Here is an 11,247-nt window from a genome sequence, read left to right as displayed (position 1 = left end):
TCTCACCCCTTCATGTTTGATGCTTCATAACTTTGCCTGTAGTGCATGTAAGGAAAAGCCACAAACTGAAACAACATATATAACATTGAACTTAATTTTAGAGTATGTTTTGTTCACATCGCCGCTTCAATCCTCTACCGTGCTATTAGCTTAGACCGTTGTCATTACCTTGGCAAAATTTGAAAAAATCTTTGGTAGCGTTTTTGAAATATGATGTTCCAAAGCTTTTGCATCCCCAGACATGTCTTTTTCAATTTTTGTTCAGTTTTAGTCATCAAAAATGATGTTTTACAGTGCCGGCCCATTATAACAATCCAAATTTAAATAAAGAGCTCAAGGTGTGGTTCAATTGTTTCAACGATAAAAATTGGCAAGCAATCGCTCTTTGCGATCGCACGTTTTGCTATTTTAATCGCTTAGGGTTATGTCTCCCGCTTGCTTACATGCAGCGCTCACTGCTTCTTTAATACACGAGTGAGTCTTGTTTCAACACTTCTTTTGATTCAGTTATTGAAATAACACAGTCTTTTTATCGGAGTGGAACATGGCTAACCAAAAATTGTCGAAAAAGAAAAACGCTTCGCGAAATTGATTCCGCAGCAGCAGGTTCATTACGGAGGTTTAATAGTTGTTTACAGGTGTCAAAAAAAAAATCTGAAGTTCGTTGAGCAGACCTGAGCCTGGTTTAGTAGCCTTTGACTTAAAAAGAAAACATGATAAAATCTACTCGTATCCGTTTTCTGTTATAGCAATCCCATAGAGGCATTTTGGATACGTCGTAATATTGCATGCCTGTGTCTTGTTTAAAATAAACACTGGAGCGCTAAGGAACTAGGAAAGTGCCTGTCTTTTACTTCCTTTTTTTCTTTTCAGTGGTTCGGAGAGTTTGACTGATTGGCCGACTGATGCACAAATTTGCTTTTTTAACTGAATTTATGAGAAAAATTGGCCATCATAGGGGCTAAACTGAGAAACCGTATACTTAGACGATGCTAACCCTTGGAGCCGGTAAATCGAGAAAGGGATTCTCTCTTACTCATCCTCGGAAACCCAGGGGCAGTCAGTCGGGCCGGGAGAAAAGGCGCGACGAAAGTTTTCAAGCACAGGTGGAAGATCCCCTGGGTACCGACTCTCACCGGACCATTTCCAAACTGTCAAGTGAATGCTGGCTCCTGATTGGGCACAAAAAATGCTTTGTATTATTGTGCCCAATCGGCGAACATGTTTCTCGTGAGTTCTTTTCGTGAGTTCGTACACGATGGGTATTATGTCGCCACAGTTGCCCGGTTCGTTCACCAAGCTTGTGCGTACAAGGGAAACTTCCATTTTCTACTTTCCTAACCAGAAACGAAGGACCTACCGATGAGTCGAAAAACGTTTCGGATGCTATCAGCAGGAACAATTCATTTTGCACTGAGAAAATTCTGTTTCTGACGGATCACAATGTATCGTAAATAATCAGATAATAGGAAGTTTAAGATGCGGCGGCGACGAGATAATAAAAAAGTAATAGCTTGACAAGATTGCAGATTTTCTTTGCAGATTTCTTTGCCGTCACTGCACGACTACCACGTGAAGATGCCTAATTTCAGGTTTTGTGAAGGAGGTAAACAAACAATGACAAAATTTTCTTTCTCTTTATGAACTTGGATATGGTTGATAGAAAATCAGCTCCAGAAGAGTTCGCTTGCATTTGACAAAGTAAGCGAGTTGGGAGAATCACGATACAGACTTGAAAAATGTGAATTCACTTTTCATGCGACGTTTTCGTGGCTGTCAGCTGTCGTGGAATCTTAAACTCCTTAAGATTTACGAAGGCATGATCGATGCAAGTATGAATACCTGTTGTAAGCTCAAGCTTGTATTTTTGGAAAAGCGTCTTTAGTTTTCGGGTAGACAGTGGTAGTCTTTACACTAGAGCCTAAATAAGCTAAGAAATATTTCAAGACAAGTAAGTTTTAATTACTTCAAGTAAAATAAAGCTTCACACACAACCGATTCTTTTTTACTTCAGGTTATTTTCCCACGCAACAAAATTAAGTTTGATTGACATGTCTCGCCTTTCTCAAAGCTCAAGAAACCGCAAAACCGCAAGTCAGCTAAGTAGGTCATAAGGATGGTTTTCAAGTCGCTTGAAACTTTCTTGAACCGTTTCAACTTTCCGACTTTAATGAGATGCAAAGCAAAGTTACTTGAGATTTTACTTAGGCCTTCACACACGAATTTTTGGTTAAGTAAAACTTAGCGGCTCTTAAGTCTTACTTAACAGCCTAGTGTAAAGACAACCAACCAGTATTTTGAAATAAAGTGTTCATATCAAACTGAAAGTTTCCTGACTGCGTGCATTTGTTTGGTGCATGAGCCAGACAAACCGTGATCGAGTCAATAGCTGTCGCGTCGTGTACGAACTCACGAAAAGAACTCAGGAGATGCTTTTCCCCGATTGGGCACAATAATACAAAGCATTTTTTGTGCCCAATCAGGAGCCAGCATTCACTTGACCGTTTGGAAATGGTCCGGTGAGAGTCGGTACCCAGGGGCTCTTCCGCCTGTGCTTGAAAACTGACTGACTGCCCCTGGGTCTCCGAGGATGTCTCTTACTGTGCTAGCGCTCGAAATTTCAGCTTCCCAGTACTGAGAGGGTCTCACGGGGTCGTAGGTTTGACCGTTGACGGTTATTATTTTCCAATTTTGACGATTGACGGTTAAATTTTAGAGCTTTTGACTGTTGACGGTTATTTAGAAGAAAATTAGTCCAAGATCGGGAGTTGAAGAAAATATAAATTTCGGTTCTCTTAATTAACATTGACTGTTGTGTTTTTGTGGTTGTCTGGCCTTTCCCTTATGAAATTTTGAAATATTTTCAGATATAAGAAAGTTGTAAGGACTTGTAATGTCCAGAGAGAGTGTTTTTGAGAACAAGAGAACTGGTTTTTCTGCTAGCCCGATTATGGCTCCTTTTTGTGGCCATTTTGCTGCGTCGTTATTGTCAAGGGTTGATTAAAGCGTCTCAAAAAATTCAAAAACAGAATCTTTTAAAAGCAGACGCGGTAGATTCGAAAATTCTCGCATAGAAATCAACCAAACTTGGCCGAGTGCTACTCGGCATAATGTACAGTATTCATACTTTTAAGCGATTTTTTCTAAAGAGTTCGTGTCTTCGATCTCGGCATTTAACAAATGGAAAAAATTTCCCATGGCAACGTAATGTTGCTAGGAAAGCTCCGATATTCAAAAACCTAACTGCATTTCAAACGACAATCTATTGCTAGGTTGCTGGTAACATTGATATTTCGAGAAAATCATGTCTAGGTGTATTTCTTCAAGGTTAAAATTCGGTAGTGAGACAGTCGAAAAACCCCATCGAGCCACCTTAAAACAATCTAGTAATCCTAAAATAGGTGAATGTATTTTTTTGAAAATTTTCTTTTCTCTCTCAAAATATTAAAATATACACATCTTAATGTAAAATGTGTTTAGGTTTCTCGTCTGAGTTATCATATTTTATGCCGTTTGGAGCTACATCTTCGCCAGTTTGCAACACGGCAACTTGTTAACTGATTTTAAGACATTTTTTCTTTCGCGCGGCGTTGACTGGTTAATTTTCGCAAACTGGTCACAGTCTTAAAATGAGAACGAAAAAAAAACCCTTGGAGGAATCAATTATTCACTTACTTGTTACTGAGTAGCATTTTAGAGGATCTGATAACCTGGTGAAATGAGGATTTTGTCTTAAAATATCGAAAGATGCAACTTGCAGAAGGAAACATACAAAAGTGACAGTAAACGTGCAAGCGCATTAGATGATGTTTTCAGAGTGAAAAACAAAAAATCGAGAAATTTTTTAGTTGAAGAGTTAATCCTATGGAGTACTGTTTTAAACATGTTTGTTTGTGTATCTCTAGGAAACCTTTTTCTAATTTGTTTTTGTCTGTGATTTTTCTGACGGTACTAATTACCGAAAAGACTAAATAACTATTTAAAGATGTTAATAATAATAATAATGATAATGATAATGATAATGATAATGATAATGATAATGATAATGATAATGATAATAAAGAAAAGAAAAAAAATAAGGACTGAAACGCGACTTAACTTCAGTTTTCCAGTTGCAAATTTCTAAAATGTAACTAATGATAAATGTTGGAAAAATATTATACAGCATTGACAATCAAAGAAAATGTTCTGCTTTCCATAGTTTTACGTATTTATTTTTGTGTTTCCTTTCTAAAGTAAAATAATTATAACTACGGAAGCCGGGAAAGTCAGCCCAGCTGTTTTCACTTTAAAAGTTCTCTTCCATTGCCAGTAGTCACAAAACCTACATAATCTTAGATTTTCATTGCATAAAGAAAATGTCTTGCTTTCCAAAGCGTAAGGCAGGGAGCCCCTTAGCTATGAATAAATTCATAAGGAAAAGTTTTACTTCTGTTACATCTTTTAAAACACTTATATCTCGGCTGTTTTTGAGGCGATTTAAAGATAAATTTTTTCAGAGACATTATGGAATTAATGGAAGTTTTGGAGGGTTGTTTTTTATTCGGTAGATCGCATTTTACCAGTGTGTTTTACGGCAATGCTTTAAGCCACAGTCAGTGCAACCAAGTTGGGAAATTGTGATTTTGTGTCCAATATTGAGAGTTTGAGGAAAGAATGAACAGGGGCACCCAACGATGGTTTCCTCTTAAAGTGCTTGAAAACACTTTTTAGGCTATCCAGAGTACTTTTAGACCTCTAGAAATGCATTCTAAGCGGTGCTATAAACTTTGTACCTGTTCGGTCATCCTAGCTAGGCGAACTTGAGTCTTTTCGGAAGTATTATTTACCCGAACATTTTAGATGCGATTTGACGTATTACGAAAGTGAGACATTTTCTGATTCCTCTCGCCATCACTTTTGTGAATCCGAAATTTTAGGTTCCCCTTTAATTTTCTACGAAAAACAGCCTAACTTGGGGAGTAAAACGTGAAAATTAAACTTCAGAAAATCGTAAGGAATTTATAAGATAAGCCTCGAAAATTGTACATGAACGGAACGGTCAATATTAGGAAAACCAACTGCGTTATCCAGTGGATAGAGATTTATCCGATGAATAGTATTATCCACAGCTACAATCAGGGACAACACATTGTAGTTTTGAACAATATGGGCCTGGACTCGATGTTGTTACGTCACTGGATAAAAATATTCCCGGATTTAGCGTCCACACGATTTCGGATTCATAGCGTACTGTAAAGTTTCCACTCTGGAGAGCGGATTAAAAAAAATGTGGATTCGTCTGCCGGATTCACCGGATACGTGTGGACAGAGGCCGAATCCGCAAAGAAAAGGTGGTGGGATTTAATAATATCCGGATACGTGTGGACGAGGCCTGAAACAAGGTTTACTACCTGTAACCGAAGTCACGCGTATTAGTGTCCAACCGCTTTATTTCATAAATCACACTCCTACGGTACTGTACAACCAAAAATACAAAGAATACGAAATTACGAAAAATGTAGAAATCAGTACAAAATAACAAATACATCAAAGAAAACGGAAAAGCGTACAAATGGCGTATGACTAAAATTTACCTTAACGGTTTCTTGACTTAACGTTAAAAGGAATGAGCTGTTCTTGACCGATAAAAATTGTAAAAAACACTGACCGACAAGACTAAGTTTATACCAAAAAACTTGACAGATTACGTAACATTACGCAACGACGGTGACACCAAAAAGAAAGTAAACAATATAACAAAAGAAAACTATAGACAATTACAACTAATTGCAAGTAGACGCGAACAAAAAAAACAAAGAAAACCCTAAGTTCTAGAAGTTTCGCTTTAACACACCGGCCTCGAAAGGCAGACGGGCATTCAAGCCTTGCCTTTCTTACGAAAACTAAGCGAAACTAGTAAACGAAACTTATTTAGAATATTCAAAAACCTTATCTACAATTAGCATCTTAATTGCTTTACACAGTTCGCAACGTATTTATGAGCTAAGTGATCACTGCAATCAGGGACTTCCTTTCCAGCAACTGGCTCCTTTTTGTCCAAAACCTCGAAGAGGTCTGTCTGTCCTTACAAGTTACATTGTGTCAACAGCTGGGATTAATTATCGGCAGCTTCCAGCAGCAAGCATATCTTTCTAATATCTCGCTTCAAAATTGCTCTGGCGGTTCTAACTGTAGCTTGTCGCACTGCACCATAGCGATCTGGTGTAACTTCTTCAACAACACCCATTGGCCACTGTCCACGCGGACTGTGCTCATCAGCTATGAGAACCAAATCTCCAACAGCTACATTCCGGCGCGGGCGAATCCACTTCTGCCTTTCTTGAAGAGATAACAAGTATTCATCTACCCATCTTCTCCAAAAGATGTTACTCAGGTATTGTGCTTGTCTCCAGCATTTTTTGTACTTGTCTGTGGACGTAGTGGAGAAGTTACCAGGGGCAACACATGCATTACTGTGAGACAACAAAAGATGATTCGGCGTTAATGGTTCCAAGTCATTTGGATCTTCGCTTAATCTTGTGAGTGGGGGGTCGTTCAGGATTTTCTCTACCTCGGCCATAACAGTGAGAAGGGTCTCGTCATTGACTATTTGGTTTCCCAGGAGAGCGCGCAGTATCTTGCGAACAGAGCGAATCATTCTCTCCCAGACCCCTCCTTGGTGACTTGCTTGTGGGGGATTGAAGTACCATTGAATACTGCGCTTGCGTAAACTCTCTGTGATGCGTGATTGATTCCACATTTTAAGAGCTTTCTTCCACTCACATTCTGCTCCTTTAAAGTTGGTACCATTATCGCTGTAAACTTCTGTTGGTGCACCGCGCCTACTGACAAATCTTGAAAACGCCATCAGAAACGAGTCAGTCGTCAAATCTTGAGAGACCTCAATATGCACTGCTCGCATTGTTAGGCAGGTGAAAATGCACCCATATCGTTTAACTCGACTTCTCTTCAACTTGACTGGCATTGGTCCGAAGTAGTCAATTCCAACTGCGGTGAACGGTGCATCTCCTGGCGTGACGCGAGCCATAGGTAGCGGAGCCATAATCTGTGCTTCCGGCTTTGAGTTCCATCTTCTACACTTGATGCACTTGCTGACCACTCTTTTGACGGCTGAACCACCTTTCAAAATCCAAAATTTCCTTCTAATTGCAGCAAGAACTTGACTTGATCCTACATGGCCTATCTGATGATAATGGCGAATAATCATGTCAGTTACGTGATGCTTGGTTGGTAGAACTATTGGATGCTTCATGAAACAATCGATAGCCTCTGCTTTATTAAGACGACCACCAACTCTGATTAACCCATTATCAGCTATTGGATTGAGTTTGCGCAGTGGGCTGACGTACGAACCGTCACTAAGGCGTTTCCCCGACACTCTAGAGATACTACGGCGTTGCTGGGCTTCAGTCATCAGTGCATTCAACTCCCTCGGAAAGAACAGCCTTTGCACGTACTTAATGACCTCCACTTCAGCGTTTTGGATTTCGCGGACGGATAATTCTCCTCTTTTGACGTCTTCTTTTGCAATCTTCCCTGTGCGATACAGCAAGTAATTCTTGAAGCGGCACAGCCAAGCTAGAGCCTTTTTCAAACCATACCACGAAGAGTAGTGATAAACCAACGAGTCAAACCCTTGATCTTGCATAACAGCATGCGCCTGGACTTTCTTCGATCTTTTGACGTTCTGGTCATTTTCATCAATCTCAGGAAGCTGGGTTGGCTGATTTGGCCACTGGCTTTCGTCCTTCAACAAAAATCTTGGTCCCTCGAGCCAAATCTTCAGTTTGGTACGTTCATGAGGATTAAACCCACGAGACGCGTAATCTGCTGGGTTCAGATCAGAGCTAACATGACGCCACTGAGACGGGGTAGAGATATCGTGGACCGTTGCCAGCCTGTTGGAGACGAATGTCTGGAATCTTGTGTGACTGTTGTTGATATACTGCAAGACAATAGTAGAGTCAGTCCAAAACGTCACTTCATGTATAGGCAAAGTGAGTTCTTCCTTGATCTGCTTGTGAAGCTTTACAGCGACTGTGGCAGCCGTTAACTCCAGTCGTGGTACTGTCATAGTCTTCAGTGGAGCAACTCTTGCCTTTCCCAGTAAGATGCTACAGGCGATATTACCAAGCGCATCAGTTAAGCGCAGGTATGAGACAGCCCCATATTCCTCTTCCGAGGCATCTGAGAAATGATGCAGCTGGACGGAACTGAGCTCGCCAAAATCTCTCGGTTTCACACAACGTGGTATGGCTACTTCGGTAAGACCAATGATGCCCCTTGTCCAATCTTGCCACTGCAGAAGGTCGTCTTCTTGGACTATGTCATCCCAACCAAGCTCGTCTTTGCATAACTTCTGAAGCAGTCGCTTAGCTGGAAGTATAACTGGAGCAGCTAGGCCAAGAGGATCATATAGAGATGAGGTGACAGAAAGAATCTCTCTCCTTGTGTTGGCTGTAATATTCGGAATGGTCCTAAACCCAAAGATGTCTTCTTCTGTGTCCCACTGCATGCCAAGGGCGCGATCTAACGGTAAATCTTCTAAGTCTAGGTTAAGGTTCTTCACTGACGGTGCTAGGTCTTCCTTAGCGACTGAGGACAAGATTTCTCGACGATTACTGATCCACTTTGTTAAGCGGAAGCCTCCCCTACTCAACAATTCTGGCAGCTGCTCAACTAATCGTACCGCCTCTTCAGTTGTTGCGACCGATTTAACACAGTCATCAACGTAGAAGTTCCTATTAACCGTATCGATGGTTTCCACATCGAAGTCCGTCTTGTTGTCTTCTGCGGTTTTCTCTAATGCAAAACTTGCACAGCTAGGAGATGATTTAGCTCCAAAGAGGTGAACAAGCATCTCATGGTCTTCTGCTTCTTTAGAAAGATCGCCACCAGGCCACCACAAAAATGACAGAGCGCAAGTGTCTTGAGGAGACACTCTCACTTGATGGAACATCTTCTCTATGTCGGCCGTAAGACCTATTTCCTCTTGACGAAAACGAAGTAGTACTCCGACGAGATTATTGGTTAAATCTGGCCCTTGAAGCAGCTGTTCGTTGAGTGACGTATTGCGAAATTTAGCGGCGCAATCGAACACAACTCTGGTCTTCTCAGGTTTCTGCGGGTGTATCACAGGATGGTGGGGAAGATACCAGACAGAACGTGGCACTTGATGTAGAGATACTTTCCTCGCGTGACCTTGTGCAATGTAATCTTCAACAGCATCCTTGTACTTCTCTTGGAGAACTTTGTTCTTTTCCAAACGTCTTTTCAGAAGATTCAGTCTTTTTTCGGCCATAGGTCTGTTATTCGGTAGGCACGGATTATCATACTTCCAAGGAAGGGAGAGCTGATAATGGCCATCGACCATCTGAACGGTTCGTTCCATTATTGCCAGGGCTCTTCTATCTTCAATCGACATCATTTCTTTAGATGACGCAGACGATTCGCCGAACTCCGCGTTGTACATTCGCTCAATTTGTGCTGACAGCGTTTCTTGACCTCCACTTAAGAAACTGACGGTCGCTTCAGGGTTGCTTGAACCGCCAACTGGTCCGATAAGTGTCCAACCAAGTAATGTCCGTGCAGCGCAAGGCTGTTTACGGCGACCACGGCGCTCTTCAAAGACCCAGTGCGCCTCGGGAACATCATTGCCGATTAAGATGGATACCTCTTTATCGAGCTTAGGTATACTTATACCCTGCAGATGCGGCCAATCGCGGATATCTTCGGTGCTGGGTATGCTTTTCTTTGAGACAGGTAACTTGTCAACAGTCCACACACGATCTAGTTGTATGCGTTCATCTGACGACAATGCTCTCACAGTAAGACTAACTTCTTCTCTACAGCCACTCAGCAAGCAAGCATCAAGACTCCTGCATCGTCTAGCGATGTGATTAGGCTTCAAGCAATTTTCACACAGATTTTGTTTCCTAACAAAGTCCTTCCTTTGAATATATCGTTTGTCCCGGAACTTAAAACACTTCTCCAATTCATGTCTTCCATCGCAAAACTTGCATTTGACTTGACCATCCGTTGTTGACCTCTGATTTGAGCGTTTGCTGTTGGCTGTATTGGCTTGATTACTAACATCCTTCTCAACTTGAGTCAAAGCAAGCACAGTACCATCACCATCAGCTGCTTTTCTTGGTTGTTTTGTGACTCTTGACTCTCCAAGCTTGAATCCAACTAACTTCCCGAACTCAGTGTTTGCTATCAGAGCCCTTTTTTCGAGAAAGTCTGCCAAATGAGAGAAGGTTGACTCAGAACCCATTTCCAAAATCTTCCCCGACTCATCCGCCCATTTTGCCTGCATGTGCACAGGAAGACGCATAACGATCTTCTTCAGAGTGTCCAAAGAATTTATATCGGCTTGATAGCTTAATTCCGCAGAATTCAACAAACAGATTCGCATGTCCCTTGCGAGCTGTAAGAGTTTCTCTCCATCAGAAGATTTTAGCTGTGGTCCTTTGACAACTTTATCGATGAACGATCGGATGATGACATGACGTTGTCCAAAATTCTTTCTAAGAATTTCACGAGCAGCTTTGTATCCTTCAGGCCCTGGCAGAATTACACAGTTTTCAATTGCCTCCTTAGCTTTGCCAGTTCAATACTGGATCAGATAAGATAGCCTTACATTGTCATCTGTAATCGAAGATTCTACGTTTAGCTCAAAATTCTTAATAAATCTGGGGTATCTTGAAGGATCGCCATCAAAGTACAAGAATTCCCGCTTTGGCATGTCCAACTTCTCAAGTCCAAGAACAACTTTATCGATAGACATCTGCTGTTGCTCCATAATCCTTTGAAATTTAACCGTTGTTTCGTCAGTGCTATTTCCAGTAACATTCTTCGCTTCCGGTATGTCAGCTTTCACTTCCGGTAAAGCGTACGGTTTGGTTTCCGGTAAAACGCATTTCTCAACATGCGCTTGACCAGGAACGGCGGAAAGTGACAATCCTTCCAAATATTTCCTCACGTTCTCGTGACCTCTAACTGATCCTTCGGAAGAAAAAACAGAGTCAAAATCAACCTGCTCTCCCAGTTTGGCTTCAATCTCAGCCTGTTCTGCGTCAATCCTGGCTAACATTAATTCGCTTCGAATGTTCAAACGTTCCTTCTCGGCTGACAAACGCGTGTTTTCTTCTTGTAGTCGTAACGCAATTTCACTTTCCTTTATCTCTTGTTCAGCCAGAAGCCTTTTCACTTTAAGCTGAGCCATTGTACACTTGACATTCC

The 11,247-nt window shown here is 41.3% G+C and overlaps 1 protein-coding gene across 1 annotated transcript; it reads right to left on the bottom strand.

Annotated features, from left to right (window-relative positions):
- Positions 1 to 6,097: 6,097 nt before the first annotated feature.
- On the bottom strand, positions 6,098 to 10,420 carry LOC140923923 (uncharacterized). The gene has a single exon (XM_073373938.1). It carries the CDS (start codon positions 10,418 to 10,420, stop codon positions 6,098 to 6,100), a length of 4,323 nt encoding a protein of 1,440 aa, XP_073230039.1.
- Positions 10,421 to 11,247: the final 827 nt, after the last annotated feature.

Source organism: Porites lutea, chromosome 14 (assembly GCF_958299795.1).
Source record: "Porites lutea chromosome 14, jaPorLute2.1, whole genome shotgun sequence".
Taxonomy (NCBI): domain Eukaryota; kingdom Metazoa; phylum Cnidaria; class Anthozoa; order Scleractinia; family Poritidae; genus Porites; species Porites lutea.
This window is presented reverse-complemented; position numbering and strand designations above follow the sequence as displayed.

Excerpts from the sequence above, each read along its gene's own strand:
- LOC140923923 (XM_073373938.1), bottom strand. The coding sequence starts at position 10,420 with ATGCGAATCTGTTTGTTGAATTCTGCGGAATTAAGCTATCAAGCCGAT.